General features: G+C 59.0%; 1 protein-coding gene across 4 annotated transcripts in view; it reads right to left on the bottom strand.

The window, feature by feature from the left end:
- ARHGAP26 (Rho GTPase activating protein 26) overlaps positions 1–16871 on the bottom strand; it is a 103206-nt gene extending 86335 nt beyond the window's left edge. For 2 of the 4 annotated variants that reach the window (XM_021410509.1, XM_021410512.1), the window contains exons 1-2: positions 16718–16871; positions 292–387 (exon numbers count right to left, since the gene is read on the bottom strand). In XM_021410509.1, coding sequence (XP_021266184.1) covers positions 292–387; positions 16718–16871 — 250 coding nt within the window. Of the gene's footprint in view, positions 1–291; positions 388–5043; positions 5075–6246; positions 6416–16717 lie in introns of those variants that run through there. The other 2 variants (XM_021410510.1, XM_021410511.1) reach the window with 2 other exon arrangements.

Genomic DNA, 17057 nt, shown 5'->3' with positions numbered 1-17057 from the left:
CCTTGCCCTCACGTGTGAGAGGGCAAATAATAATCTAGATTATTTCAGATATGGGCAATCCTCCTCCTTTCTTATCTAGCAGGGGTAGACTTCAGCCGAGAAGCCACAACTGCTCTCCTAGAGAAGGCTCTGATGTTGAACAAGGAGAACTGCACTGCTTGCAGAGAGCAGGGAATGGCCCCCGTGAATCTCTGGGTCCCTCGGTGTCCTTATGTCCCCCTACGCATGCACTGCTCTGCTCGGGGTTCACAGCACAATCAGGGCCCCCACCAAACCACCGTCAGCTCTCACCTATGCAGATCTCGTCGTCTGTTTCAGCATCGCCGATGCAGCGGAACTTAAACTCGTTGAGGGAATCTGCAAACTTGCGCTTGGCCGATGACAGATCTGCAAGTGGGGAAACAAGGACGTCAGCACGGGAACAGGCACCAGCACAACCCGACGGGCACAGGGTCCCACCAGCCCCCCCAGGAGGGTTACACCCAAGGGCCCCCCGTGCCAGGACAGGCACCAGAAGTGAGGCCCCATGGCTCCACGCTGCCCTGAAGAGCAAGCCCCACTGCAGCTGTTCCCACACCTGGGCAGGGCCCAGCCCCGCCGCAGCACAGCTCTGTTTACGGGCACAAATGCAGAGATGGATTGTTTTACAAGTCACAGACTCTCTCCAAGAGCTGAATCCTATTAAGTTATTACTCGCGATGACCTGAGAGGATCCAGGATTGGCTTTTCGAACCGGCCCCATAACCCTGCACACGCATCACTGGGAACTGCAAAGCTAGCGGCCTGACAGGAACTTGTTCTGGAGCAGCACGGGGACTCCAGCCATGCTAAGTCCCCTGTGCATTTCATTCAGTGTCCTCAACACCCAGCGAGCTTTTCCCTTTCCGGGCACAGGACGAGAACGTGTGTGCACATAAAGACCGCTCCTCCCAGGAGTCAAACACCAAATGAGAACTGTGGAAGAATTCAAGCACTCTGCTTTCGTGGTGGGATGAGGAAGATGAAAGCTTTCCCCAAGCACTAACGCTGCTCTCCCAGCGCCTGCTTCTGTCCCCAGGGCTAATCCTGCCCGCGTCTCGGCCCAGGAGCGAAGCCATGCCCAGCACAATGTGTTCCTAAGGCAACAGAACCACGGAGGAACGAGGAATGGACAGCAGGGCTCAGTGGTTGGGGGGTATCCCAGGAGTTACTGGGGGGTGCTAGGTTTGCCCCCAGCCCTCTGGATTGGATGCTGACACTGCAATGTTGGAGGGCAGCACTGGCACAGCCCCTGGCGTGCTGCAGGGACAGCAGGAACCCCAGCACAGCACCCAGCACAGCACCCAGCACAGCACCCAGCACAGCACCCAGCACAGCACCCAGCACAGCACCCAGCACAGCACCCAGCACAGCACCCAGCTTTGCCCTAAGGCAGCTCAGAGGCTTCAGCCTGGCGCAGCACAGCCTCCTGCTCCTCTGGTATGGTAAGGAGGAGGATGTTAATGAGGAGATGACGCTAATGACTCAAGGAGCCATTTCCTCTCCGCTGGCTCCACGCTGACCCCGGCAGCTGACCACGGCTGCCATCCCCTCGCTACAGGCTGGGCAGGGGCAGCCCAAACTCAAGGCGTTTTTGCACTGGTCTGCAGCACTTATAAATAGACATGGGAGAGGCCAAGGGAGAAGAAGATAACCCCCAGCACTGCAGTGATAAAGAAAAGTAACTGCCAGCTGCTCACTGAGTGACACGACCAAGCCACCACAGTGCAGCAGCTGCTAAGAACAGCAGTGAGCCTGGACAGAAACAGAGCCAGGCAGCACCCAGGGGCCCAGACTCCCTTGGCCCACCTCGCATCCCACTGTCCAGGACCATCAGCCCCGCTGCACTGCAGCATTGTGCTGGGAGGGCGGGTCAACTCCAGCTTGTTTTCCCCCCAGGCATGAGAGCAAATAAAATCCTGCAAAATACGGAGAGAAACTTCTGCCCTCCCTCATGCATGAGCAAAATCCCGCAGCTCCCCACGCACATGAGTCAAACCTGGGCTGCACTCGTTCTGCCTCCAAGTTCTCAGGCTGGCTTCATCAGCTGACCAAAAAATGAGCTAAAACCACCACAAAGACAGAAAAACCCCACAGCCCGAGCAGCGCAGCTGGCCGGGGGTCCAGGCACCACCAGGGGCTGGTCCTGCCATGGCCATTCCCCACCAGCTCAGAGAGCAGCGGGGAGGACAAGCACCTGCAGGGAACCCCCAGCAGCCTGGCCCAGCTCCACCAATCCCAAATTCTGCCAGTGGGCTCCCCACAAAAGATGTTGGTGCACAGCCCCGCTGCTGCTCAGCACTTGAACCTTTCTTGTGCCTACAAACACCCCCTGTAGTGTGGAACAGGGCACTCAGCTTTACTGCTCCTCACATCAGCATTTCTAAGCAAATCCCAGCTGGCAAAACGCAGCTTCTTAAATGACCCCAGGAGTCAGGCAGGCACCCAGCACACGTCCTTGCATCAGAAATCTGCTAGGCTTCCATGCCGTGCTTTTTGTATACCATCAGGCAGGCCAAAGCAATAAAATCCAGCACTGCAGCAGGACTCCCCTCTCCTCTAAGGCTCACTTCTGGCACAGCAGAAGCAATCAGAAAGCAAGTGAGATGTTCACCTGAGAAAACAAGGGCAGATGCAAACAGCAAAGGACGGCACATTGCTGAGGCACCTGGAGCTCGTCCCAACCCCTCCGCACCATCTTAGGCAGGGCACGCACCTGGGCTGCCGATATGGGTCAGCAGTCAGCTATGCATTGTGCTAAAATGATGGCTGAACCTGTCACCAGAGTTCTCCACCAGCCCTCTGTCCTCCTCCTGCTCCACACTCTCCCTCATCTGCTGCAAGTTCCTCTCCCCTCTCCATCCCCATCCCGGGTGTTTGGGACAGGCTGTGCTGACGGCAGCAGGGTGATTCCTTAGCACAGCCAACTTGACAGGAAGCAGGCGCAGGCACTGCGTGCCGGAGGTCCAGCTGCGTAACTATGGCAACAAGCAATCCAAATAAAATGCCCTTTAAAAAGTGATGTATTGGCTTGTTACTGCAATATAGGGTTACCAGCTAAAACGTTTACGGGAACAGCTACAGTAGCGCTCCCCTTCCTGAGAACTCTGCCCTTCCTGGAAGAGGGTTATGGCTCAGACAGGGTGCCAGAATGGGAGAAAGCTGCAGGCAGCTGGGGACGGGTGACGAGGAAGGAGCTGGCGGTGACCCTGCCGACGCAGTGCAGAAGGCAGGGCCATGGGCAGGCTGGCAGGGCTGTGGCAGCCCCGTCCCACTCGCAGGGCATGGCGAGCTCCAAGCAATGGGGAAGAGCCTGTAGGTAGCCAGAAGCTATGTGTGGGGCATGTGGTCCCAGCCAGGACCCCCAGCCACGTCCATCGCTCCCAGCAGCCCTGTGTGCTGCACCGAGCCCCGTGTGTAACTCTCCAGCGGTGCCACCCACGGTGCCACCCGTCTCCACACCGCCTTTGTGCCCAGGTCGTGCCAGCATGGCTGCCAGCATCCTTAGAGGCACAGCTGCCAAGGGCAGGTCATGAACAGCTGAGCTCACCTCTGCCCACAGAGCTCCTTCCAAAGCTCGCAAAGGCCAAGAGCAGAGCGGGCAGCAGCCCTCCAGCCCGGGGGTCCCCATTGCTGCCCCCCATTCCACCCTCTTCGCTGTCCCCAGTGCCACCTCCTCTCCCCCACCGTCCTGAGGAATCAACCACATCATCCTTCTGGGAAGCAGCTTGTGTGACCACGTGGGGACTGGAGTGCCAGTTCCCTAAATACAAAGCCTCTCCCCAAGACATTTGGAAATACTACAGAAGGGAATTTATAAAACGTAGGAACTGTGATTTCACAACCCCACCCGTATGCACCCCCCAGCTCAGGGAAAGCCCCATCCCGGCCCTGTGCCACATAGAGGCAGCACGCAGGGCTCCTGCAGGGCAGCACCGAGTTCCAACCGGGAAGCACCGCTCTGCTGCAAAGGGGCAGAAGCACAGGGGCAGGACGGGGCCGGCTGCACGCAGCACGGCAGGTTCAGCGCTCGCCCTGCCCAAAACACTCTGCTTGTTCACAGCGGTGTTGCTACACTTCCTCTGAAGAAAATTGCTTCATAATCTATATTTAATGCTCACTTGGACAACAGGAACCGCACCGCCTGCCCCTTCCTTCCCCGCGGCAAGGAGCAGCCAGCTCGGCCAGACAGGGCCAGGCAGCCCCAGCACAGCCCCACAGGAGGGTCCTGGCAGCGCAGGGGCTGCTTCCACCCCAACCAGCCTCACCCTGCCGCCTCTGCCACGAGGAACACTGCTCATCCCAACACAAGCATCCCACATGTGGCTACGCCAACCACAGAACCTCGAAGGTTGGAAAAGACCTCTCAGATCCACGAGTCCAACCCCAACACCATGCCCACTGACCATGTCCCCTCCACGGCTCTGGAGCACCTCAGGGGCAGTGCCTCCCCGCTCCCTGTGCTAGTGCTGACCGCTCTTGGAGAAGAAATTGTTCCTAATATCCAACCTGAAATGCTTCCTAATAAGCAACACCCACACCCAGCCTGTCGCTTGCTGGTTTCACAGCGCTCAATGACATCTACCAAGACTGGAAACCATCAGCTACTCCCTCGCCGACATATTCCTTCCAGCTTCTCAAAAACAATTGGCATCTGCTTTCCAATCAATCTGTCAGTTATCATTTAACAATCACCGGGGCACAAGTCCCACGCGGGCAGCCCCTCCAAGAGCCACGGGCTCAGGTGCATCAGTGCCGCCCCGCAGCTCTGCAGCAGAGAGGATTGGGAGCCATGCCAGCCAACCCCGCCTGCAGCTGCTGCCCCGTGGGGCTCTGGGGGCCACTGGAGCGGCACAAAGTCCCCCGGCAGCTCCCAGCGCCCGCAGCCCTTCCCTCTGCCCAGGGCTGGGCCCAGGATCGTGCGAGCAGAGCCCACGAGGGACTTCTTGGAACGTCTCAGCAGCAATTGTCCTGGCACGGAGACCGAACACACCCACTGAAAATAATCTCACTTCAAAGCTGGACCTGGTCTGCGCTGCATCCGCGTGGGGCTGGAACCCCAATGCAGGAGACCTTCCTGGCAGCCCGCAGCGGTGCAGCGAGGGCTGGGGCTCACGGCTCTGTTTGCTGCAGGGCTGCCACAGCCCTGGTCCCACGAGACGCCACAGCCCCAGGGCCCATGCCGGGCTGGGACCCCACACAGCTGTCATCACAATTAGCCATGACTCATTTAATAAACAACCCATGCGCCGGGCGGCTGCGGTTAATCAGTGATTTAGTGCGGGACTACAGCTGCTGGCAGATCCTGCCTTCGGTTCACCACCCGACTGAAAATAAAAACCACAGAGAAGAGGGGTCAGCCTGCAAGGGAAGGGAAGGTGTGCGTGCCAGGGCAGAGCCCCGCAGGTACCAGCCTCGCTGCCCACCCTCAGCCCATGCCTTCAGGAACGCAGCCAAGCCCCTTACAGCTCGGGCCAGGAGAGGCTGCACTGCGTTCGAAGTTCAGAGAGCATCCTCCCAGCGATGGCTTTCTGTATTTCACTTCCTTAAAAAAAAAGACAAAACATCCTCCTCAGGAAGACCTGATGCCAGACAATGGGATAAACTAGAATGACAACCGCTGCACACACAGGCAGCGCAGAGACCAGGCTTTCATTCACATCCATTGCCGCTGGCTTTATAGCAAGTTACCCACGCACATACACAACCTCCCCCAGATACCATGGCTTAGCAGAGACCGTCGCCATCCCCACACAGCACCGCCCCGCAGTGCAGCCAGCCGCCCGTTCTGCTGCCCTTCCTGCAAGCACAGCTGAAGGTGGATGCAGCGGCCGAGCCCCATCCCACACCATGAGCTGCATGCGAGCAGGATAGCCAGGAATCCTTCCCCAGGAGAACTGCCACCTGGCTGAGACCTCAACCCCGCGCTGCCCTCCCTGCTCCTCCATCCGTCAGGGAGCCCCCTGGAAGTCTCCCCCGTGTCAGCTGCAGCGCCACAAGGAAGGAAAACCAGGTCCTCTGTGCCAACGTGCAGCTGCGTTTGTTGCAGGAGGCTGAGATGCCAGCATTTACCTTGGTGGCACATCTTTTTAAACACAAAGCACCGTGAATTTGCACACAGAAATAACAAACTGGCATGGCCACGGTCTGAAGCTTGACTTCACCACGAGAAGTTTGGAAAGCTGCAACTCGCTGCAAAAAGCAGACAGAGCAATGCCACGTGCCCACCTCTCCAGCCTCTGCACGGCACCGCAGCAGCACCGTGCCAGGGCCCCTCCGCCAGCAGCAGGGCAGCACCGGACAGCTGCAGCCAGGCAGGGCAGGTCTGCATGCAGATGCCCCACGGACGAGGAGGTTCTCTGCACCACGCATCCTGGAAGAAGCTGAACGTCGGCTCCTTGCGCAAAACCAGCCAACACTACTGGGAGCCAAGCTTCCATAAATAAAGAAAAAAAAAAGTAAAGTAAATAAGCAGATAGGTAAATAAATCTACTTGGATGTGCTAAAGCACAAGAAAAATCAAGTGGTCTGTGCATGGCGGCACCGAGATTTCAGACCCAAGAGCTCACAGCTTCTGCTCCGTCCTCTGCTCCGAGCACCCTGCACTGCTCTCCAGCCCATGCATCATCGTATGCCTCGCTTCACACACTCAGAGTGGATTCATACGGCAAAATGTTTGCCAGAGGGACAGAGAATCCATTGTGGGATGAATGGGACTATTGACTGGGCTCAAATAGCAGATCAGATTTGAGTAACACACTGAAGACATGAATTATTTTCATGGTATTTTAAGAGATAAAAGTTCTGCGCTTCACAAAAAACAAAGTCAGTCTTTGGCAGGCCTGCCCGGCTGCACAGCTAGAATTGCTCCCCAGTCCCCAGCAACACAGCACCCTGCCCATGTCAGCCCTCACCCCCAAATCCCCGATGTCACCGCGGGTTTTGGGAGCGCTGCCAGGCCAGGATGTTTGTGCCGCGCTCTCCGAGATGCCCGATGAAAGGCACCGAAGACACAAGAGAAATGAAGCCGGGAGGACAGCAGGTCTCCTGGAAATACCACTGGGCTGCCAGGAAGGTGAAGGAGCCTGCCTTGGGAGTGCTGGGGACAGCAGGTGACCGCGGCCGCAGCACAGGCAGCCCCGGCTTGTAGAGGACAAGGCGAGGCCAGGCACAGGGATGCAGCAGTACAAAACTTATTTAGAACAGACCCAGGGAGAGAAGAGCCGCACGGGACATCAGAGCCATCGAGTTCCCAACGACGTGCCCTACTTTCTGTGCACAGAAACCCAGCAAACACCTGGCCCCAGCCCCCATGGTGGGAGAGCAGGGGCTAGAGCTGGGTTTAGGAGCCCCAGGAGATGTCACCTACATCCACCCTCACTGACCTACATTAACAGCAGGGAGACCTGCAGATTGCATGGCACGCGGGGACAGGACAGCATTAACACCGTGCAGGGCAGCACCGCGGCTCGGCACCTTGCATGTACAGGTGACCCTCTCACAGTGCACAGCCACCAACAAAACCCAAAGTGGTGCTGAGCCTGCAGCCACCAGGCACTGCATGGAGCTCAGCCTCAGGAGCACCCTGCAGCCCGAGAGCGGCTCCAGCCGCGCACGACGTGAGACACCGCTTCCTCCCATTCACGTTGAACTTGCTGCTCTTCCATTTCCATCTGATTTGAGGAAACCGATCATTAATTACAGCCCTCTTCCTTCTGCCCCGTGCGTTTGCCTTGTTCCGGAATCCAACCAGCCCCAACCTTTTGCCGATCCAGTCCTGACGCCAACGAGCTCGCCGGCCTCCAAGTGCAGCTCACATCCTTCCTGCTCAGCTTTTCTCACCATTTCCCCGTGCACCTCCTATTACAGCAAACCCGCAGCAGCATCTCTGCTGCCAGATCTCACTGCACAGCACCGAGGAGCTGCGGGGTGCATGCCCAGCACCACGGGGACGCCAGCACATCAGGGCACGCATGGCAGGCACGCAGGGGATTACTGAGAGGCCTCCATTTAACCCTCGGTTAGAAATCCTCAACAACCCCGTCACTAAAACGTACCTTAGTGCTGACTTTGCACACCGCTGGGGACCTGCTTGGAAGCCACCCCAGGCGCTGGGACAGCCCCCCAGGAGCAGGCAGGGAGGAGCACCCTGCACTCAGCACACCCAGCGGGGCTTCCAAAAGCAAACGGTTCTGAACCAACTGCTGGGTGCGGGCATGGCACGGCTCAGTGCTGGCCCTGTGCTGAACGAGTTGTGCATGGGGTGAGGCACCAAGGGCTGTGCAAGCACATCCTGCTCCCACAGAAGAGCCCGGCACGCTGCGGGCACCCAGAAAGGGCACAAGGCCACTGCAGTGCAAGGGGACGAGCACGGCCACCCATGCCACGAGCAGCTCCCCAGGGCAGCGCTTCATGGCAGCATCCTGCTGCTCCCACCACACACCTGGGCAGGGGTCCCAACGCCACCTAAAACACTGGGGGTCCGCAGCGTGCCCCCCAGCTCCTCGTGCCCGCCTGGCCACTGAGCGCCTCGCACGCTTACAATGGAAAAAAAAACAAAACAGATCTGTCCGCTTCCCTGCCCAGCTACCACGTCTGGCTCCTCTCCCTGTGTTTATTTTTGTTCACATCCTGGCGTTGTTTTATGGCAGCCCTCCCCCTGGCCCCTTCCTAACCTGTAATCTCACCAGTGAGTAACTGCTGGCGTCTGGCAGCAGGCGTGCTGCAGGGCTGAGCCCAGGTCCCGAGCATGGGCATGGAGACAGGTGGGAGCAGATGAGGGATCGGAATGAAACCAACTGGAAATGTTCAGTACACTCCCTGAACGGGAGGGCTCCGGCAAAACAGCAAACCTGGAGACAGCTCCAGTGCCTGAGGGTTCAGGGAAGCGGCAATGAAATGGAAAAGCACCGCCCCAGTGAGCGCTTCCTGAGGCAACTACACACCAAACACTGCCAGAAACACCAGGGCACATCGCTAACAGGTCCAGGGCACTGACAGGGCCGGGAAAAGGCATCTGAGAACAGCACTGCTGCACGGAGAGCAACGTGGGCAAATAGGGAAACGGCTCTCGCGTCATTCCTGTTTGCTATTTGCAAGCCTGAAGCTATGAAAGACATTCCAGGCTCGTGCCGGGCAGCGAGGATTCCAAGTGCTGCATCCCCCTCCCTGCGGGACAGCGTGCCCCCGAGCCCTCCCCGTCGATGTCCCCGCGCTGTGTCACTGCGCTGTGAGCGCCGCAGCAGCTCTGATACTGTTCATTCCTCCCCTGAGCCTTTTCTGTTTCTCCCTCCTAAGACCTGGAAGAATAATTTACAAAAACAGTGCAGGTTACTTGACCCTCACTGATGTAATAATTCATCGACTGGAGCCCGGAATCACATTTCATTAAAATAAAAAGCTCTGTCTGAGACAGTTAATCAATTTACAGGACACTAATCCAAAAGAAATTTGCTCCTGACCACGTTAATAACCATTAGGAGCACAGACGGGCGAGCGGGGCAGCCCGAGCACGGTGCTGGCAGCATCTCCACACTTGGGGATGGTCCCTTGCCACAGCCCCCGACCAGACACCATGTGTGGGAGCAGATTACCCCACGCATTTGGATTAGTTTGTTATTAAATCTAATTTGTTAATAGCTAGCCCGGCAGGGAGCCTGCCTGACTTCTCAGGAGACAGGTGCCAAAGCATCGGGGTGCCTCTGGGCAAGGGGTTGGAGCAACAGTGCTGTCCCAAATCCCAGCTAGGGAAGGGGCAGGAGCCAGGCAGCCACCAGCATGGACAAGAGAGCCCTCGCTGCCAGGGCAGGGGCTACGTCCCAGCAGACCATGGGGTCAGCAGCCCCACATGGCCTCCCCTTCCTCCCAGGGAGCTCACGGAAATCCTTTCGCCTCCGGTGCTTCTTCACCAAAGAGCAGGAAAAAAAATCCCACCGTGTGCTCACGGAAACGTCCCTGACGAGTGAATCAATTGTTCCTGCTTCAACAGAAAAAAAGAAAACCTAAAAAAATACACAAAGTATCCGCAGAGCCCATGGAGGCACTGGCATGACGGGCAGCCCAGGACAGAGCTCCAGGACATGGTAGGAGCCCAGGTCCCACGGCACCTTGATGCCATCACGGCACAGAAGTGACCAGGACACGGCCACCAGCACGGCCAGGGCAGGAGCTCCGTGCTGGGGAGGCAGTGACCCCCAGTGCAGCGCTGCCATCACCTCACACACGTCAAGCCCAAGCAGCACAGAACCAGGGCAGGGCCCTTCAGCCTCCAAATTCTGCAAGAAACAGGGAGAGCCGCGCTCTGCCCGGCCCTGCTGCATGCACGGGGCCATGCCGCTGCTGGAGAGGGAGAGCAGGGCGATTCCACGCAACGGCTCTGTTTTGCAATGTGTTCTTTTTTCTAAAACATCGCTAAGCAACCAGTATCCGATGAGGGCACCGTTCTGGACAGACAGTGCTTCAACTGCAGAAAAGCAGCAAGGGGAAACCTTTATTATTTCAAGTCCTAAAGAAAAGGCACACCCAGGTCACTCGACAGTTACCCACCTTGCACAGACTCCCTTACGCTTCCTCGTGAGGTCCCACAGTGGGGTTGGAGCTGCCAGCAGGGAACAATCCTACTCACAGCACAGCAGCCCCACACCTCCAGCTGCATTACTGTGCCCACCGACCTCAGTGACAGCAGAACCCGTGGCTCCCCTGCAGCAGTGACCATGGGGAGCCGTGCAAGCAGCGCCGGAGCTCCCACCCCTGGAAAAAAGTTTGTATTTTCCAGCAGTTTTATGAGCTATTTATTGCCTGCCTGTAGATAAACAGTGTGTATCTTTTCAAAAGAGATTCCACCCCGCTGCAGCCCGGAACAAAGGCAGCATTTTTGTCCTTAGGACAAACAGGGAGCCGCCAAGCCGGGCTGGCAGGGCAGCCCATCATGTCCCCACCACTGGCAGATCCCCAACAGACGGGGACAGCGTGGCCACCAAACAAGGGCTGGGGTCACCATCGCCTCCCCGGGAGCTCCAGCTGCAAGAAAACGCTGCCTCTCCGGCGCAACTGGGAAAAAGAAACAGCAAGGAAATTAAAATTAGCAGAGAGACCACAGCAAAGGGTTTGCACGTGAGCTGACTGAGCCCTGCCGCCTGCGACGAACGCCGCGTGCCCAAATGGCAGCGAGCACAGAGGAAGCGGCATCTGCGGCCCCTTCCTGAGCGCTGCCACGCCGCCGGCCGCAGCACATGTGCGCCGCAGCTCTGCCGCCGTTCCGCGCGCAGGAACCATATGGTTCGGGGGCTTGTGTGCTTTGCATAAACCCCGGAGAGAAATGAGCTTGGCATTAACACAGACAACGTCCCCTTCCCGCGCTGCACCGCGCTCCGCCGAGCATCCCAGCGCTGCGGCCCCTGCCCCGCAGAGCCCACGCGTGCAGCACCGCGACCCGCAGCCCTGCGAGCAGGGGCACCGACCAGCCTGCAGGGAAACACAGCGCTCTGCCCTGCTCCTCCGTGCACGCTGGGACTGCCCGGGCAGCAAAGACCCACGGAGCACGTGCCTGCTACAGGCACCACACGGGGCCACGGAGCTTCGGCACAGAGCAACTAACGCAAACAGGTGGAAATGCCTTCACAGCACGGGGCGAGCGTGCCAGGAAAACAGGGAAAAACAGGCGCAGTGGCTGCGCTGACAGCTCCTCACATGCTCGGAGGAAAGGGGAGATGATGATTCACGCGGAGCAGCAGTGAGGCGGACAAGCTGTGCGGAGCTCAGAACAAACTCCCCCCGCTTTCTCTCCACTCCCCACCCACAATGGGTCACGCTAAATCTATTCATCACGCTGCACACGAAACCAGCTCGTTTGGTTGTGCTTCAAACCAACACATCAAGAAAAAAAAAAAAAAACAAGTAGAAATGTAAATAGTGACGAATACCTGGCACAGCACAGCCTCCTGCGGGGCAAGCTGCTGGCAGCACCAAAGGGAAGCAGGAGGGCTGCCCAAAGGGCTCGGAACCAGAAGCGCAGCTCAGGCCCTGGCACGTCGCCTCTGCTGCACCTTGATCCAGCGGGCTGCATCGGGAGTCCCCGCTGGCTCAGGACGGGCAGCGCTGGGGTGTGGTGAGAACCAGGCACGGGGCTGGCAGGGCAGCAGCTCTGCACCAAGCCCAGCCTGGGGCTGGGGAGAAGCACACCAGGATTTTGGGCTGCCCGTGCAGGAGCAGAAGGGCATACAGTCACCCCTCCACCTGCACAGAGGGGAGCCCAAAAAGCACAGCTCTGCTCACCCATGTGCTGCAGCACGGCAAGATGCCCCCAGGCAGACGACAAGCCCTGATGGCACTGGGTGACGGGCTACTCCAGGCGGGCAGCAGGTGCTGGCACCGTGCCGGCCTTATCTCACCACACCGGGCGATGTGGCACAGGGAGGAGCCGTGGGGCAGAGGAGCACAGGGCCGCGTGCCAGAGCCCCGGCACCGCCATGGAAACAGCATTTCCTTGCACGCATTTCAGCGTCAGTACCGGCTGACACCCCCAGCCGGCCCGGCCCGGCCCGGCCCACCCCCACCCCCCCCAGCATGCAGGTAGCACAGCGCTCTGTGCTGCGGGAGTGGAGACCACCTGCAGCAGTGCACCCACAGCCCTGCAGAACTGCCTCTGGGCACAGGTGCACGCCATGCCAGGAGCACGAGCAGGACCTGGTGCCTCAGGAATGACACGACATCGCATCCCCGACCCTCCTCCTGCATCCAGCCACGTGCAGCTTGCATTTTCCTCCCCCAAATACAGTGAGTGCTTCCCTGAGCAGGGACAGCAGCTCACCCCCTCATGTCACCGCACCGCTGCATCGTGACGCACGCCTCCGGGTTCAGAGCTCTACATGAGCAAAAGCTCTGTCAGTGAGCAGCGTCCCAGCGCCATTTAGAAAATGAGTTCACAAATTCAAACTCTGCTGCCTGTCCAGACCCCGCTGTTGAGCAGCCTCCTCCTCCCTCTGGTGCAAAGCCCCGGCGCAGCAGTACCTCTGGGACAACACAGAGTGCCACCACACGGCAGGACCGGGGCACAGGGAGGGACCCACGAGCCCCGTGCCAGGAAGGGCCAATGGTGCCCGAGCAGAGGACGCTGCCCCTGGACCATGACACGAGAGTGAGGGAACGCAGCACCTGGCAGCAGGAAGGCTGTGTCCCAGCGTTCCTTCTCAGCATCAGTCAGCGGCTGCAGCCTTTCTGCTGCCTGAATGCTTTTTAGAATGTGTTTGTGAACGTGGTGCCCAGCCCTGCAGAGCTGACAGCGGCTGCACAGCAGCTCCTCCAAAACTCACAGCAGAGACCCCCACAGCAGCGAGCGCCTTCGGAGCAGGGCACATTCCTGCTGCTCCCCTCCACCGGGGAGGCAGAGGAGGAGCCTGAAAGTGAAGCAAAGTATTATTAGTTGTACTACACTCCATTTGAATAAAATTCAAGACAAGCTGCTAAGTATGCGGCTACACGAGCCACGCAGGTCATGCAAAGGAGGCAAAGGCGCTCCAGCCCCGAGCTGCCACCACAGGCTGCTGCCACACTGAGAGCTCCCACAGCCCTCGGAGAGGACAGGGAGGTGGAAAATCCACCCTGACACGGCTGAGCCCTGAGGCTGGGGCCAGCTGCAAAGCTGCACCTTCGCTGCAGGAATGGAGCAGAAAAATGAGAAGCAATTCATCCGGGAAAAAAAAACAACAAAAAAAAAACCACAAAGTCCCACGTTTCCCAGCTCGGATTGGTGCAGGATGCCCTCCCAGCCACAAGCTGGGTGCTCTGACATTGCCATTCCATGCAGCGAGATGGAATAGTGCTCACCTTCCGCCTCCCACGGGGCTGCTGAGGGTTGGGGAGCTGGAACAGATGCATGGCTCTCAACGTATGGATGCGTTATTAATAAAGAGAACATAACCCCAGGTGCCCACTGGGGATGCCCTGCAGCTCAGAGCAGCTTCACTTGGGGCCAAGACACGGGAGACACTCCAGGCAGCAGGCAGCACAAACCCCAGCAGAGCAGGGATCCATGGCACTGCCAGAGAAAGATCCAGAGAAAGCAGTCAGACTTCAGAAGCACGAGATACCACCACCTGCTGCAATTACAGCACTAAAATAGGAATTGGGTGAATAATGGAGCTGGAGCATCAGAAGGACACGGAGGATAAAAGCAGCCGTGCAGCACAGAGCTCTCGTGCTAAGCCCCAGTCCCACTGGGAACACTGGGCAGGACAGAGCCGGGTCCCCCCCAGCTGAGGGGGCCAAGCAGGGCCCGTGGTACCCTAGGTCCCCACACCTGGGCTGCCAGCGCCGCATCCCAACAGTGCTGCCAGGGCACAGCCGGACCTGACTTAACCCCAGCACCAACCCCTGTTCATTTTCAGTTTCCAGGAAGCATCGTGCTCCTTTTCCTTCAAAACTGAGTCCCCAAGAGGTGAAGTTGTTCATGTTCATAAGCTGGGTTCATGCAGTCCGAAACACATTTCCTTATTCCCAGAATAAGCCTCGTTTATATCAAAAGGGGATTAATTGCTTGCGTTAAACAATGGCAGAAAGTTTCACTTTTGTTCCAGGCAAGCTGCAGCCACAGGCACAGCTCCGGGCACAGCGCAGCAGCCACACGGCAGAGCATGCACCCAGCACCCAATGGAGGCTCCTGGCTCCTGAGAGACGGAACCACAGCCATGCACTGCCGGATACACTGCGCACAACAGAGGGGCTCTCCCTGAAGATGAGAGGGGAAATCACAACCGCCCCGTTTTGATTGTTCAGCTGCGTGGCAGCTGAGGAAGTCTCTGTGCACAGCAGTGTCCCTGGTGCACACACTCAGAGAGGAGCACAGGGCGCAAGCTTTGCACCACGCTGCCATTTGGTTGCTAAATGCTACTGGGCAGCAGCAGGGAGCAGCACAAGAAAGGGCACCATGGAGCTGCACGCAGTCCCAGCGGGGACCTGAGTACACAGAGCCCTGTGGCAGTGCCAGCCCTGCTCCCCCTGTCCCAGTCAATGCTCTGTGAGGACAGAGCTGGTACCTCCATCCCACCACCAAGCACCCAGATCTGCACGGCCACCAGAAACCCCAAGGCACACGAGGACATGCAGACGGCATGGCAGGACCAGCCAGGTGCCTTCAAATTACCACCTGGGAGAGGGAGGAGCAGACAGAACCAGGCAGCCAGGCACAGGGCTGCCACCCTCACCAACAGCCCCACTGCGCAGAGAGGTGACATCCCCTGTCACCATGGGACACGGCCCCTGCAAGAGACACGGGAAGGGGCACAGAGTGCCAGCAGCGTGGGCAGCGCGGCTCCTGTGATGGAGAACAGGAGACAAGTTCAGTGCACGATGCTCCGAGTGCATTATTCATGTCTCACTTCAGGTCTCCACATTTGCAAAACTTTCTGAATAATTGATGGCTGGTGCACGAGGGAGGACGAGGGACGCGCCGCACCGAAAACCAGGTCACTTCCATGCCGGCGCGCAGAGAAGGGAGACAATGGGAGCGGGGCAGATCCTCACTGAGAAGAGCAGTATTTATCTGCACACACACAGACACACACGCCCAGAGGTGCTCGGACATCACGGGGTATTTTGCAAGAGCAGTCCTATAAGCAAACCTTACTTCAGCCTTCTGGATCGTCACTCGTTGTAGTGAAGTTACAAAACCCTCCACATCAGCACCATCTCCACCCTCACGCAGGGCACAAGCATGGCAACCACAAAGCAGCTCCACAAAACCCACGGGAAAGGTCTGACACCGCACCCCAGCAGTGGGAAGGCAGCAGGGTCACAATGTGCCAACAGCTGGAGCAGGGGCTGCCCGCCGCCCCCCGCAGCGACACGTCCCTCGCACCCAGCGCCCATCTCGAGACAAAGAGGATGTGAAACGTTCAGCAGAAAACGCAAGAGGAAGGAAAATGCGAGCGTACGTTGCCAAGACTTCAAGCAATTTCAGTTCCGTGCCGCCGCCCTGCGCTGGGGGCCCCGGGTACACAGCCCGTGTCCCACACATCACAGACGGACGCGGTGACGGAGGTGGGCGCAGCACTTGGAGGCCAGCTGGGCAGCACCGGTGCTGGAGCATTCCGTGCTGCTGCAGCAGCGTGCCGTGCACCCCTACCCAGCGCACAGCGGGATCACCTCCCAGCTCGGACAACCACGGAGCCACGCAGCCCACCTGCCCCACGCTGCAGCTGGTGCACAGAACTCCCCAGATCCGCCCCCGGAACGCAGCGGTCAGCCTGGCCGGGACCCACGCATTTATTCCTAAAATGTGTTTCCAGCAAAGAACACCACGATTTGTTCCGGAACGACACAAACGCCGCAGCCACCACCGCGCCCCAGCCCCGCAGAACCACACGCGTCCCAGCGGAGGCCGGGTCCTGTCCCACCCGAACCGGTGCCAGGAGGATGCCCCGCTGACCCGCATGCGGGATGCCCCCAGAGCCCCGCTGCATCCCAGCGTGGATGCGTCGCTAGGGACGGGGCGCGGGGATGGCAGGGTCACTGGGGCACGGCGCGGGAACGCTGCGGGTGTCCGGGACCGCCCCGTACCCGCACCGGGAGCGGTGAGCGCGGGGCGGGCGGGGCCGGACCGGGCCAGGTGGGCTGCGGGAGCCGGGGCGGTGCGGGGCAGGGCCGGGGCGGCGCGGGGGAGGTGGGAGAGGCCCAGCCCGGCCGCCCCCCGCCCCGCACTTACTCTTGAGGGCGGCGATGAGCGACTTCCCGTCCTTGATGAGCTCCTTGATGAACTTGTTGGTCTTCTCCAGCTCGGCCTCGTGCGAGCGGAGCCGCTCCCGGAACTGCGGGCTGTCCAGGCAGCACTCGCTGAATTCCAGCGCCGGTAGCCCCATGCTGCCCGCCGCTGCACCACAAAAAATTAACAAAAAATTAAAATATATCTATTTTTTTCTTTTTTTTTTTTTCTTTTTTTAGACGAGAAGCGCGCTCCCGCCTCTCAGGGAGCTGCCGCCGCCGCGGGGCGCGCCCCAGAGCGGGCCGGGCCGTGCCGAGCCGTGCGGGAGCGCCGAGGGCGCTGC

Source organism: Numida meleagris, chromosome 12 (assembly GCF_002078875.1).
Source record: "Numida meleagris isolate 19003 breed g44 Domestic line chromosome 12, NumMel1.0, whole genome shotgun sequence".
Taxonomy (NCBI): Eukaryota; Metazoa; Chordata; class Aves; order Galliformes; family Numididae; genus Numida; species Numida meleagris.
This window is presented reverse-complemented; position numbering and strand designations above follow the sequence as displayed.